General features: G+C 56.5%; 1 protein-coding gene across 1 annotated transcript; it reads left to right on the top strand.

The window, feature by feature from the left end:
* Window positions 1-5070: 5070 nt before the first annotated feature.
* On the top strand, window positions 5071-7048 carry Hspb7 (heat shock 27kDa protein family, member 7 (cardiovascular)). The gene is made up of 3 exons (XM_013022267.1): window positions 5071-5266; window positions 5675-5808; window positions 6869-7048. Exons 1-3 carry the CDS (start codon window positions 5071-5073, stop codon window positions 7046-7048), a joined length of 510 nt encoding a protein of 169 aa, XP_012877721.1.
* The last annotated feature ends 4469 nt before the right edge of the window (window positions 7049-11517 follow it).

Genomic DNA, 11517 nt, shown 5'->3' with positions numbered 1-11517 from the left:
GGTTAAGGAAACCATTAAGAATGCCCTTGACAAACCAGCCAGAACTCCCCTGTACCGCTGAGCAGGCAGGCTGTCCCCCTCCTCCCCCCCCCCACACCAGAGCTGCCCAGAGGGCAGCACCAACCACACTGCAGGTTCCTGGGGATGCCTGGGAATCAGGCCTGGGAGGGAGAGGCGGGTCAAGACTGAGGCTGAGGCTCAGGGCTCTGAGTTCTCAGCTCGCCAGCGAAGGAGTTGAGAAACCACAGAAGTGGGGAGCAGGTGGACAGAGAGGAGAAAGCGCAGGAGCACAAGGGAGTGAGGCTGTGGCTGCACCCTGCGAGTCAGGAACTCTACTCTGACTTGCCCAGAGTTACCCTGAGTGCTCCTGGAGACCCACTTTGTCCTGTTCAAAAGAAATTGCAACATGGTGTGGTGAGGAGTTTTTGTTTTTTTAGCCCAAGATCCGTTTGGCTAGCTGGCATGGGGGGGCACATGCCTAGAGTCCCAGCTACTCTGCAGGTTGGGGCAGAAGGACCACTTGAGCCCAGGAGTTCCAGGCCAGCCTCAGAAATGTATCAAGTCTTAGTCTCAATGACAAAAACCGCGTCCCAGAGGCAGAGGGGTTGAGGCAGGACTCCACCCATGGTTTGCCTGACTCAAAGCGCCACGGTCCTGCTTTGAAAGTTGCATCTTGTTCGAGGCTGGGGAGGGAGAAAGGGGTGGTGGAGGCCTCCAGGGCCTGCTGAGGAATTGGATCGAACTTGGTGACTGTCCCCTTCAGTCCCAGCCAACTGCCCCTCAAACCACAGCTTCCCAGGGGCTGCTGCTCAGACTGGGGGCTTCTGGGTAAATGTCACAGATCTTCTCTCCCCCAGATCTGAGGATAGAAACACAGGCCTCCAGAGAGTTGATGACATGTGTGTGTGCCAGCCGATCCCCAGAGCCCCCACACCTGCCACTTAGTTTGTCTCCTCTGCCAGCTGCATTGGGGTAGCATCCTCATTTTGCAGATGATGAATGGAAAAGTTAGAGAGGTGCAGTCTCTCAGCCCAGGTCACACAGCAGAAACTGACCTCTGTCTTACACAGTGTAACTTCCCTCCATGGAAATCCTCCTGCTCCTGAGGCTTTAGCAAGGGGGACGGTTTGGGTAGGAAATGGAGAGTGTTAATTTGATTCGACTTTCAGAAGACTTGGGCAAGATATTTGGGACAGATCTCTTTTTTTCTTCCTGAAAGCCACTTGTGTTCAAACCTGGGGCCTTGTACAGTCTCTGTTCAGAACCAAATCAGGTGTATTGTTCCGGAGGGGCAGGGCTGAAGCTTGCTTCTCTGCCCTTGGACCGCAAGACCCAGACCACCCCGCCCCTTACTTTTGACCACAGGGATCTGTTGACTACACAGTCACAGGTAATGGCTGCTTTGTTGATATCCCAAACTTGTCTCAGGTTTGGGCAGCTGCCACCCGGGGCCACAGCTGTCCCTGAATGCCTGCACAACTCCCAGGTCCCATGACCACCAGGAAGCTCGAGGGGAGACAGACAGCAAGCAAGCCAGCCAGTGCCCAGGGCAAATTCCTCCCAAAGCCACAGTGCACCTCCCCAGCCCTGAGTTCCCCCTCTTCCGCATCAAGCACCTGGCAGCCGGAGGAGGGCAGGGGAGGGCTGGGGAGGCAGGAACTGGTTTAAAAGCAGAGAAGCTCTGCCCACTCCTTCCCTACTCCGGATTTCAGTTTCCTCCTCCTTAGGAGAGCCTGAGGACAGGGCCCTGCCTCTGCCTTATTCATCCAAGGCTCCAGAAAAAGCTCTGACGTGGGTTTCTGGTCTGGTGAAGGGCTGGTTGAGGGGAACTGGATCCCAATTCTTCCCAACACCCTGAACTGGATCCCAGGTTCCTGTAGCTCACACCTGTAATCCTAGCTACTGGGGAGTCTGAGATCTGAAGGATCAAAGTTCAAAGCCAGTCCAGGAAGGGAAAGTCCATGAGACATTTATTTCCAATTAACCACCAAAAAACCAGAAGTAGAGCTGTGACTCAAGTGGTAGAGTGCCTAGCAGCCTTGATTAAAAAAAAAAGCGACCGAAGGGTGGCCAGGTCCAGTACTGGCACAAAAATAAATAAATAACTAAAATTTAAAAACCCTCAATCGAGGTCTTGGGGAGCTGTGCTTGTGGAGAGCCTCCCTATGTGTGATGCCTTCCTGGACTGAAATCCTTGTGACTCTTCTGGCTGCACTCAGGGGAATGACCTCAATGACCTTTTGGGGTTCTATTGGTCTCCAAGCCAGAGGACTCAGTATTTGTGTGGATGACGCCTCGGGGATGGGGGGGGGGGAGGCAGCGGGGGTGGGTAAGGGACTGTCATCCAGGAGCAGTGACTCAGGCCCTCAGCACCATGACAGCGTGTCTGCATTTAGCCACTGGCTCCCGGTTCCCTCGTGGGCAGATGGCTCCAGATGCCCCCACGCCTGGCCCCACCACTTTCCATCTTACCTCTGGGCTGATGACTCCCCCCAGCCCTGCCAGCACACCCCTGGGGTATGGCAGAGGACACAGACCTAGGCTCAAGCAAGTACTCCACTCTCCAGCCACCACCCTAGCCCTCAGCCACCCTATGGCTTGTCCTGCCCCCCACTATACCGTATGGGGAGCCCTCTGCCCAGAGATGCAGCTGCAGGCTGGCCTCCGCAAAAGCAAGAAGGAAGACACAGGCCCCATCTTTAGGAGCCCCAGTCTAATGGGGAGAAAGGTGACTCCTTGTTCTAGGGAACTCCCAGTTGGATAGGGAAAGGAGACACCACAGAGAAATCTCAGAACACAGGAAGCACTGTCAGCCAGAGCTTCCGGTTCTCCACAGGCCCTGAGTGGACAGGAGTAACCAGAGGCCTCCGTGTAGTATGGGAGCTTGCTGTTCTGAGGGCAGGAAGAGAGAGGCATCACCCCACATTGCCACCAGCACAGACCAATAGCCAGCCTACCTCCCCAAAGGGCCTTCCCCCATCTTCTGACCCGCCCTGATGAAGTGTGACATCCAACATGGCTCTGATGAGTAGAGTAGTGGATAGAGAGGGACATCTTAGGGTCAACTTGGCTGAGCTGTCTCTACATGTACGTTAAAAAAAATAATAAAAGTAAGGCTGGGTGCCCATAGCTTACGCCTGTAATCCTAGCTACTCGGGAGGCTGAGATCCGAGGATCTCGGTTCAAAGCCAGCCTGGCAGGAATGTCTGTGAGATTCATCTTCAATTAACCACGAGAAAACCAGAAGTGGCACTGTGGCTCAAGTGGCAGAGTGCTCGCCTTGAGCTGAAGAGCTGAGAAACAGCGCCCAGGCCCAGAGTTCAAGGCCCACAACTGACAAAAAAAAAAAAAAAGATAAGAAAAAGAAAAGTAAAAAAGGAGCTGTGTGACAGTGGCTCACACCTGTAATCTTAGTTACTCAGGAAGCTGAGATCTGAGGATTGTGGTTTAAAGTCATCTTGGGCAGGAAAGTCTGTGAGACTCTTATCTCCAATTACCCAACAAAAAGCTGGAAGTGAAGTTGTGACCCAAGTGGTAAGGTGCTAGTCCTGAGCTACAAAGCTCAGGGACAGCACTCAGGCCCTGAGTGCAAGCCCCAGAACCAGCACACACCCCCAAAATAAATAAATTAAAAAGGGGTATTGGACTATGGTAGTACATGATTATAATCCCAGCTGCATGGAGATAGAGCAGGTGCATCATAAGTTCTAGACCAGTTGGCTAGTGAGACCAACTCAAACATAAAAGACACCATCTTCCCCATCCCATCCCTACCCACAAGTTATGTTGTTAGTTTTTCATATAATGTACATTAAATATAATGACTATTTGCTCACACTTCATCCCTCCTTTCATGTGTCCTTCCTCTCTTTGTCCAATGCTCCCAGGTACATCTTTTTAAAATAAAAATATTAAATATACTCAGGCAAAAGAAAATACAGACAAAAAAGCTGAGGACATGGTTCAGGCAGTAAAGTACTTGTTTAGAATGATCAAGGTTCTGAGTTCAACTCCAATACTGTTAAGTTAAAAAAAACAACAACTAGGGGGCTGGGAAGGTGGCTTAGTGGTAGAGTGCTTACCTAGCATGCATGAAGCCCTGGGCTCTATTTCTCAGGACCACAGAAAAAGCTGGAAGTGGCGCTGTGGCTCAAGTGGTAGAGTGCTAGCCTTGAGCAAAAAATGCAGCTCAAGGGTAGTGCCCAGTCCTGAGTTCAAGCCCCAGGACTAGCAAAAAAAAAAAAAAAAGGCTTTGGGTCAGACACATCTGGGTTCAAACCCCAGCTCTGCCTCTTGCACAGGTCCTACCCCTCCCTTCCTGTGAGATTAGCTTTTTCCAGTCTATAAAATGGGCTTCATACCTCCTTCCTGTGAACTGTATGGGAATCAGAAGGTGGGGTGCTGGAAAGCTTGATATAGGGAGCCAGTGCCCAGAGGTACCCCAGAAATCAGAGCTCGTACAATGCCTGTCTCTTTATAATTCCCCAACCAAAGTCCAGGGCCGGCTGGCAGCTCCTGGGAGCTTAAAGTCAAGCATACTGTGACTGGGAACAACCCCCCCTAAATCTTTAAAGACAATCTCCAAATTATCTGCCCCCTCTTCTGAGTCTAGGCCTAGCCCCCACCCCCACCCCACCAGCAAGGAGGGGGCACAGATCCTGGAGAACCAGAATCCCTAGAGAGCCCCCAGGCTGGTGGGTGAAACATGGAGACATCAAAGTCCTCACAGAGGACCCTGAGTGGCCAGGCGACAGATTCACCCCCTGCCCTGTGGTGTGCGGAGGCCCTTGGGGCTGGAATGCCAGGAGTGAGCTCAGCCCTCCGGCTCGGCCTGCCTTGTGTCTGACTATCAGCAACGCCACTTCTCCGGAGAAGATTTCCAGCCCCCTCTGGGCCATGAAGAGGCCTAAATTTAGCTAGGAGACAAGAGGCTGGCCCCAAGCCCAGCGCCCGGCGGGCCTTATAAAGCGCTGGCAGCTAGGGCCCGGCACGCTACCCTGCGGGCTGTACCTACACATTTCTTCTCTCCAGTCCCTGCCCGCCTAGCCAGGGCCCCCACACTGCCTGTGAATGAGCCACCGGACCTCCTCCTCCTTCCGAGCGGAGCGAAGCTTCCATTCCTCCTCCTCTTCCTCCTCTTCCTCGTCCTCTTCAGCCTCCAGAGCCCTCCCAGCCCAGGACCCACCCATGGAGAAGGCTTTAAGCTTGTTCTCCGAGGACTTCGGCAGTTTCATAAGGCCCCACTCGGAACCTCTGGCCTTCCCAGGCAAGTGCTGGGGCTCTGGGGGGAGGGGAGAGGCACAGGTGGGGATCTCTATTCCAGGGCACTCCTCTGCCGCCCCCCCCCCTGCAAAGGCTGCAACTGTCCACTTGCCAGCAAGAGGTGTTGCATAGCCTGCCACGGGGCCGCCCAGAGGTAGCCGAGAAACAGCCCAGAGAGCCGGCAAGGACTGAGGGGTAGAGGCGCCCCCCAGCCTGCAGGCCCTGGTAGGGTTGATGCAGAGTGAGCATAACTCTAGCAGACACAAAATCTGTGCCAACGTCAAGAGGGGCTCCGGAGGGCAGCTGAGGGCAGGTGACCTGGGGGCCAGACCCATTTCCAAGCGCGGGTCAGACAGCTGGGTTCTGGCTGCATTCCCTGCCTGGTGCCTGGCTCATGGTGCCCTCTCTGCAGCCCGTCCTGGGGGGCCGGGCAACATCAAGACCCTGGGAGATGCCTATGAGTTTGCAGTGGACGTGAGAGACTTCTCTCCGGAGGACATCATCGTCACCACCTCCAATAACCACATTGAGGTGCGGGCCGAGAAGGTGAGCGTGGTGCCACCCACCCCTGGGACCTGACTCCCAGCCTGGATACCTGCCTAATCCAGCCCCTTGCCCTGGGCCTCCTGTCTTCCCAGGGTCCCTTCTCTATTCGAGGTCCCCCAGGTCAAACTGAAGGCCTTGGCCCCTGGATAATCAGGGGCTCCCCCATAGGCCCCTCTCTACCCACCAAGTTTCCAGATTTCATCTACTGAGGGGGCCTTAGGTAGCTGAGGGTGGAGGGGCTGGGGGGAACATGGGCAGAGGGGACTGAACCATGAGAGTGGGAGATGAGGGATGTGGCCATGTTGGACTGAGGAGTAGGGGAGGGAGGAAAGGGGGTGCTCACCTGGGGGGGACACTCCCTCATGCCGCACCTCCAGTCCTCTTCATCCCAAAGCCAAAGGCCCAGACCCTGTAGAGCCCCTTTCCGGAACCACACTCCCATTGGACCCCTTACCTAGGCCTAAGCTCTAAGTCTGAGTCCCATCCTCCCACCCCCTCCACCAAGACCCCGAGGCCTCTGTCCTGGAGGAAGGCGTGGCTGTGTGACAGAGAAGCCACCTGTGTCTTAGGGGAGATCTGCCAAAGCCTCTCGGGTCCCCAGGGCCCAGCTTCCTGCCCTGCACTCCCCAGAAACCCTGCCAGGGGCGCCAGGACCGGGGACTGGTGGTGGCACGTGCCAGCCTCGCCACCCTAGAGTGACTCAGCCAGCCAGACTGCAGCTGGACGCTATGTGCTGGCTGAGCTGTGGGGAGGGAGGAGGCCCTGGTGGAGGCAGAGTCTGGGAATCCAGGCAGGCAAACTGGCGTCACCCCCACCCCCCCACCCCTGCCTACCACTGCTCAAGCAACCCCAGCTTCCTGGCCTCGGCTTCACAGCACAGAGTCCCCTGACCCCGAGACCCCGGGAGGGCCTCCCAGCGCCTCTGCACCTCCCACATAGGCCTTGGCCCCTGGCTACCCCTAGCCCCTCTGCACTGGGCCATGGACCCCTCTCTGGAATCAGGATGGGAGGCTGTGGGTTTCCCAGGCAGCCTGCCCTGACCCCGCACCCCTTCCCCCAGCTGGCGGCTGATGGCACAGTCATGAACACCTTCGCTCACAAGTGCCAGTTGCCGGAGGACGTGGACCCCACCTCGGTGACCTCAGCCCTGCGGGAGGACGGGAGCCTCACCATCCGGGCCCGGCGGCACCCCCACACAGAGCACGTCCAGCAGGTCTTCCGGACAGAGATCAAAATCTGAGGGCCTCCCCTGCCCTGCCCTCCCTCCACCCCGCCTCCTCCACAACTGGACTGCCAGCCACGGCTCCCGAACCCCTACACGACGGCCCCCCAGGACATCTCAGCTCAGGCTCCAGCCCCTTACACCCCCAGGCCCCAGGTGGGCCTGTCCCCCCCCCACCAACTAGCACAGCCTATGGATCCCCTTGGCTCCCTCATGACCCCCAGATTCCAGATATGGTCTGACAATTCAGATCCGAGGGGTTGGGGTGGAGAGAGAGAGGTTCCCAAAGAAGGGGGGGGAAGGATGGTGGGGAGAGGGATGTGGCTGAGCAGAGGATCTGCAGGACAGACAGACAAATCCTATCTGTGGGGTCTCTGCAGGCCAGGGGCAAGGGGCACCGAGAACCAGGGACCCTAGGCTTAGTGGAGTGGGAGAGGCCAAAAGGGGAGGTGGCCTCACCAGAGGGCCCAGGAAGGCAGGACGGAGGCAGACATCACAGCAATCTCCCTCTGCCACTCTCTAAGCCCCAAACCAGCTGGCAGGCTGCCCCCCACTCCATGCCCGGGCCAGCCAGCTGTGCCGGGGCAGGGCTCGTGGTACCTGTACCCTAGATGGGGCTTTATGGTGTGAAACTGCTGCCTTCCTCTTCCTCTACCTGCCAGTGCCTGTGAGTGAGGCCAGGGGAAAGGCTGCCCCTGCTCTACCAGCACAGCCTGTACCCCTGGGGCTACTCCCTCTGCAGACAGGATCCCCGCCACCCACCCCAAGTGGAACAAAGATATGCACAGCACTTTGGGGAACTCCAGGTTGGAGCCCAGCTTCTTGCAACATTCTCTGGGCAGTTTCTGTCTGTCCTCACTTCTTCATCTATGAATCCTATGTACACACACACACACACACACACACACACACACACACACACACCCCTCAAATACTCAACATTATTACCATTGGATGAAACCAAATTCAGAACATTCTAGAATCAGATTTAATGTCTCCCTTCTCCTCACTAGAACACTGAGTTTCTGAGCCATCCCATGCCCGGCTTTTCCCTGAGGGTCGGTTCTGAACCCCACCTGTCTTAGCTGATCACAGTGCCCCCCTCCACCCTGGGTGCTCCCCTCCTTCTTCCCTCCTGGGGCCAAGCACCTGCCCATGTCACCCACCCCTGCTGGGGAGGAGAGCTCAACCCCAGCCTCCTTCTGGCCCATCAGCCTTAAATCTGGGGGGCCCCAGCAGCCCCCAATGACTCTGGCTTGTTCTCCATAGGGAGGCAGCAGGGCAGGGAAGGGGTGGCTCACAGCCCAGGGTCCTCAGGATAAATAGCTGAGCCGGCATCTGTGCCCTGGGGGCTGGTGTGCTGTAGGGTGGCCCCACTCCTGAGCCTGGGAGCTGGGGGTGGGGGCAGGTGGGTGCCATGGGAGGTTGGGGCTCTATAATTGTACCCCCAATAAAGGACTGTATCGCAGACCTGAAGCGCACGCCAGCCTGCCATTCTCGTGCCTGGAGTAGAGCTGGGGAACAAGGTAGACTGGCGTGAAAACTGAGGCCTAGTAATATGGGCGTCCTTTGGCCTCCAATGGCTCTGGGAACTCACCTGCTGCTGCAAGTGCTCCAGCACCTTCCAGAGAACCCTGCCCGCTTTGGTCCTTTCCTCTGTGTGTGTGTGGGGGGGGTGCGTGTGCATATGCCTCTGTGTGTGTGTGTGCGCACACGCGTGTGTGCACGTGTGCATATGCCACCACCGGGGCTTGAACTCAGGGCCAGAGTGCTGGCCCTTAGCTTTTTCACTCAAGGCTAGTGCTCTACCACTTGAGCCACTGCTCCACTTCCAGCTTGTTGGTGTTTAATTGGAGCTGGGTCTCAGGACTTTCCTGCCCTGGCTGGCTTCGCACTGTGGTCCTCAGATCTCAGCCTCCTGAGTAGCCAGGCGTGGTGTCTATTGTGCTTTTTGGTTTTGCTTTGTTTTTGTTCTGCAGTGCAGGGTGTGGAACCCAGAGGCTTGCTCGGCAAGTGCTCCACCACTGAGCTTCATCCCAGCTCCTCAAATCCCTTCTTGAAGCCTTTCTGCTAGCATGGGGGCCCTAAGGTCCAGAGAGGCCCAGTAACTGGCTTAAAATCACACAGCTCCAGGCTCAGCCAGCTGGATCCAGGGTGTAGGAGCAGGGGCAAGGTGGAGTGCTGGCTGATTCAGGAAAGTTGGAGGGCTTTCTAACTGACCCCCACGGCCTCAGGCACTTGAAATTAGAGTGCCAGGCATTTCCCCCAGTGAAGCACGGCGCAGAGGGGTGCGGCCAGAGAGGTGGAGGGGAGGGCAGGGGTGCAGTATTTCCAGCCTGGGTGAGTCACTCATTCCACTGGGCTATTTGCAGCCCCAACACTCATTCTGCGTGCTGAGCTTGGGAGGAGGAGTCTGAGTAGCCCCCCCCACGCCCGCCTTACCCCTCACCCAAGGTCAGGTTCACCTTGGCAGCCAGACCCCAGCAAAACCATTCCCAGGAATGGGGGGGGCAGTGGGAGGGGCTAAGCCCAGCAGCCTCCCCTAGGTAGAGGCGGGACAAGCTAGCAGCACCGGGGACTGAGGTTTGTCCCGTGTAATGGAGTCTCTAGCTGCCTCTCCACCAAGGTGACCTGGTGCACCGGGGGATGGGGTGTGTCTGTGGGGGGGAGAGCCACTGGGGTTTCATTGGCTTCACCACCCTCCCCCCTGCTTTGTCTCAGGGTGCCCCGCCCCTTTCTAGACTAAATATAAGCCCGACTCCAGGCCTTGTGCCCACCCCCACTCGTGAGAAGTAATTATAGCAACCTCATTCATTGAACTTCTAGTAGGAGCCAGGCACATGGCTCTCTCCCGCCAGCCTTCCAGGTCAACATGCGCTGTGGTTTTCAAAGATGATAAAGAGGTTCAGAGAGGTCAAGCAACTGGCCCAAGGTCACCCAGCTTGGGATCTGAGTCCTGGTTGGTGGCTTTATAAAGCCCTCTGCTGGGTCAGCCCAGACCAAACCACCTTCCCCAGGGTGCCATGGGACCCCTCCCACTCTCCTCTCCCTCTTGCACCAGTCCCTGCCCCTGCCCCAGCTCCCTCAAAGTCAATTGAGTGGGGAGGGATCCTAAGCCAGCCCTGAATGTGGAAGGTATGCGGTATCTGACACCCAGGAGGGGAGAGAGAACCCTGGAGGTTCTAGGCTCAGGTTCTAGGTTCAGGTTTTAGGTTCTAGGTTCGGCCTAGTGGAGTATATGGTAGTGCGTGTCTGTAATTCCAGCACTGGGGAGGCCCAAGCAAGTGAATGTTTGAGGCTAGGAAGGTGGTTCAGTGGTAGAGTGCTTGCCTAGCATGCATGAAGCCCTGGGTTCCATTCCTCAGTACCACATACACAGAAAAAACCGGAAGTGGTGCTGCAGCTTAAGTGGTAGAGCTCTATAGCTTTGAGCAAAAGAAGCCTAAGGACAGTGCCCAGGCACTGAGTTCAAGCCCCAAGACTGGCAAAGAGAGAGAGAGAGAGAATGTTTGAAATCAGGTCCACCCTCCGCCCTGTCTCCTAAAACTAAACAAAGAAAGGCACCGAGTGTGAGTCTTCTCCAGCAAACCCTCCCAAGCAGCCAGCCGTGTCGGAGCACAAGGCCCCCTGCCTGAGGTGTGCAGCCTCCCTTCCCACACCTTGCCAGTCCCCAGTCTCCAAAAAGAAGTTGAGGCAGTGAGCAGCAGCACACGGGCCAGCAGCTCAAGGCCTGTCCACTTCTTCAGCCAGTCCACACTGCTGCTATGATGGGAAGCCTCAGGCCCAAGGAGTGGTAGGACATGGCTCAGGGACACACAGCAAGTGAGTGGCAGGGCTTAAATGAAGGTATGACCTCCCTCGCTTAGTCCAACCCTCCCCATCCGCCTTGGTCCCCCGAACCCTTCCTGCCTGTTCCCCAGGCTGACAGAAATACTAGTTCTGCATTCTGCCCCGTGTCTTTCTTATTCCCTTCTTGCTTGAAAGTCTTGGCATGCAAACAGAGGAGGGTCAGTCACAGAATGGAGCCAGACCTCCTGGGCATCAGATCTTGACTGCTGTGAAAGTAACTCAACCTCTCTGTGTCTCAGGAAGGATCTGTAATAGGGTGTACCTGCTAGAGCTGCTTTGTCTGCTGGGGGAGCTGAGGCATACGCAGTACCTGGCACACAACATCTGACAGTGGCTCCCATGTGCCCTGCACTGGCAATGCGCAGGAGGCTTGACTGCTGGGAGGTTTCATTAAGATCTGGACTGGAGGATGCTGGTCCCTCCAAGGATGGATGGCTGGGGTGGGGCTTAAATGTGGCCCCACCCCCTCTCAGAAGATGCACACTGGGTCCTAGGGAAAGGCTAGATGCCCAGAGAGGCCATGATTTAGGCTCTGTGTGTGTGTGTGTGTGTGTGTGCGTGTGTGTGTGTGTGCGTGCGCGCGCATGCATGCATGCATGCACTAGCCCTGGGGCTTGAATTTAGGTCTTGGGTACGGT

Source organism: Dipodomys ordii, unplaced genomic scaffold, assembly GCF_000151885.1.
Source record: "Dipodomys ordii isolate 6190 unplaced genomic scaffold, Dord_2.0 Scaffold61, whole genome shotgun sequence".
NCBI lineage: Eukaryota > Metazoa > Chordata > Mammalia > Rodentia > Heteromyidae > Dipodomys > Dipodomys ordii.
This window is presented reverse-complemented; position numbering and strand designations above follow the sequence as displayed.

Bases quoted from the DNA above. Each gene is read 5' to 3' on its own strand.
- Hspb7 (XM_013022267.1), top strand. From the start codon at position 5,071: ATGAGCCACCGGACCTCCTCCTCCTTCCGAGCGGAGCGAAGCTTCCAT. The intron at 5,267-5,674 runs GCAAGTGCTGGG...CCCTCTCTGCAG, and splicing joins GGAACCTCTGGCCTTCCCAG to CCCGTCCTGGGGGGCCGGGC. The intron at 5,809-6,868 runs GTGAGCGTGGTG...CCCTTCCCCCAG, and splicing joins TTGAGGTGCGGGCCGAGAAG to CTGGCGGCTGATGGCACAGT.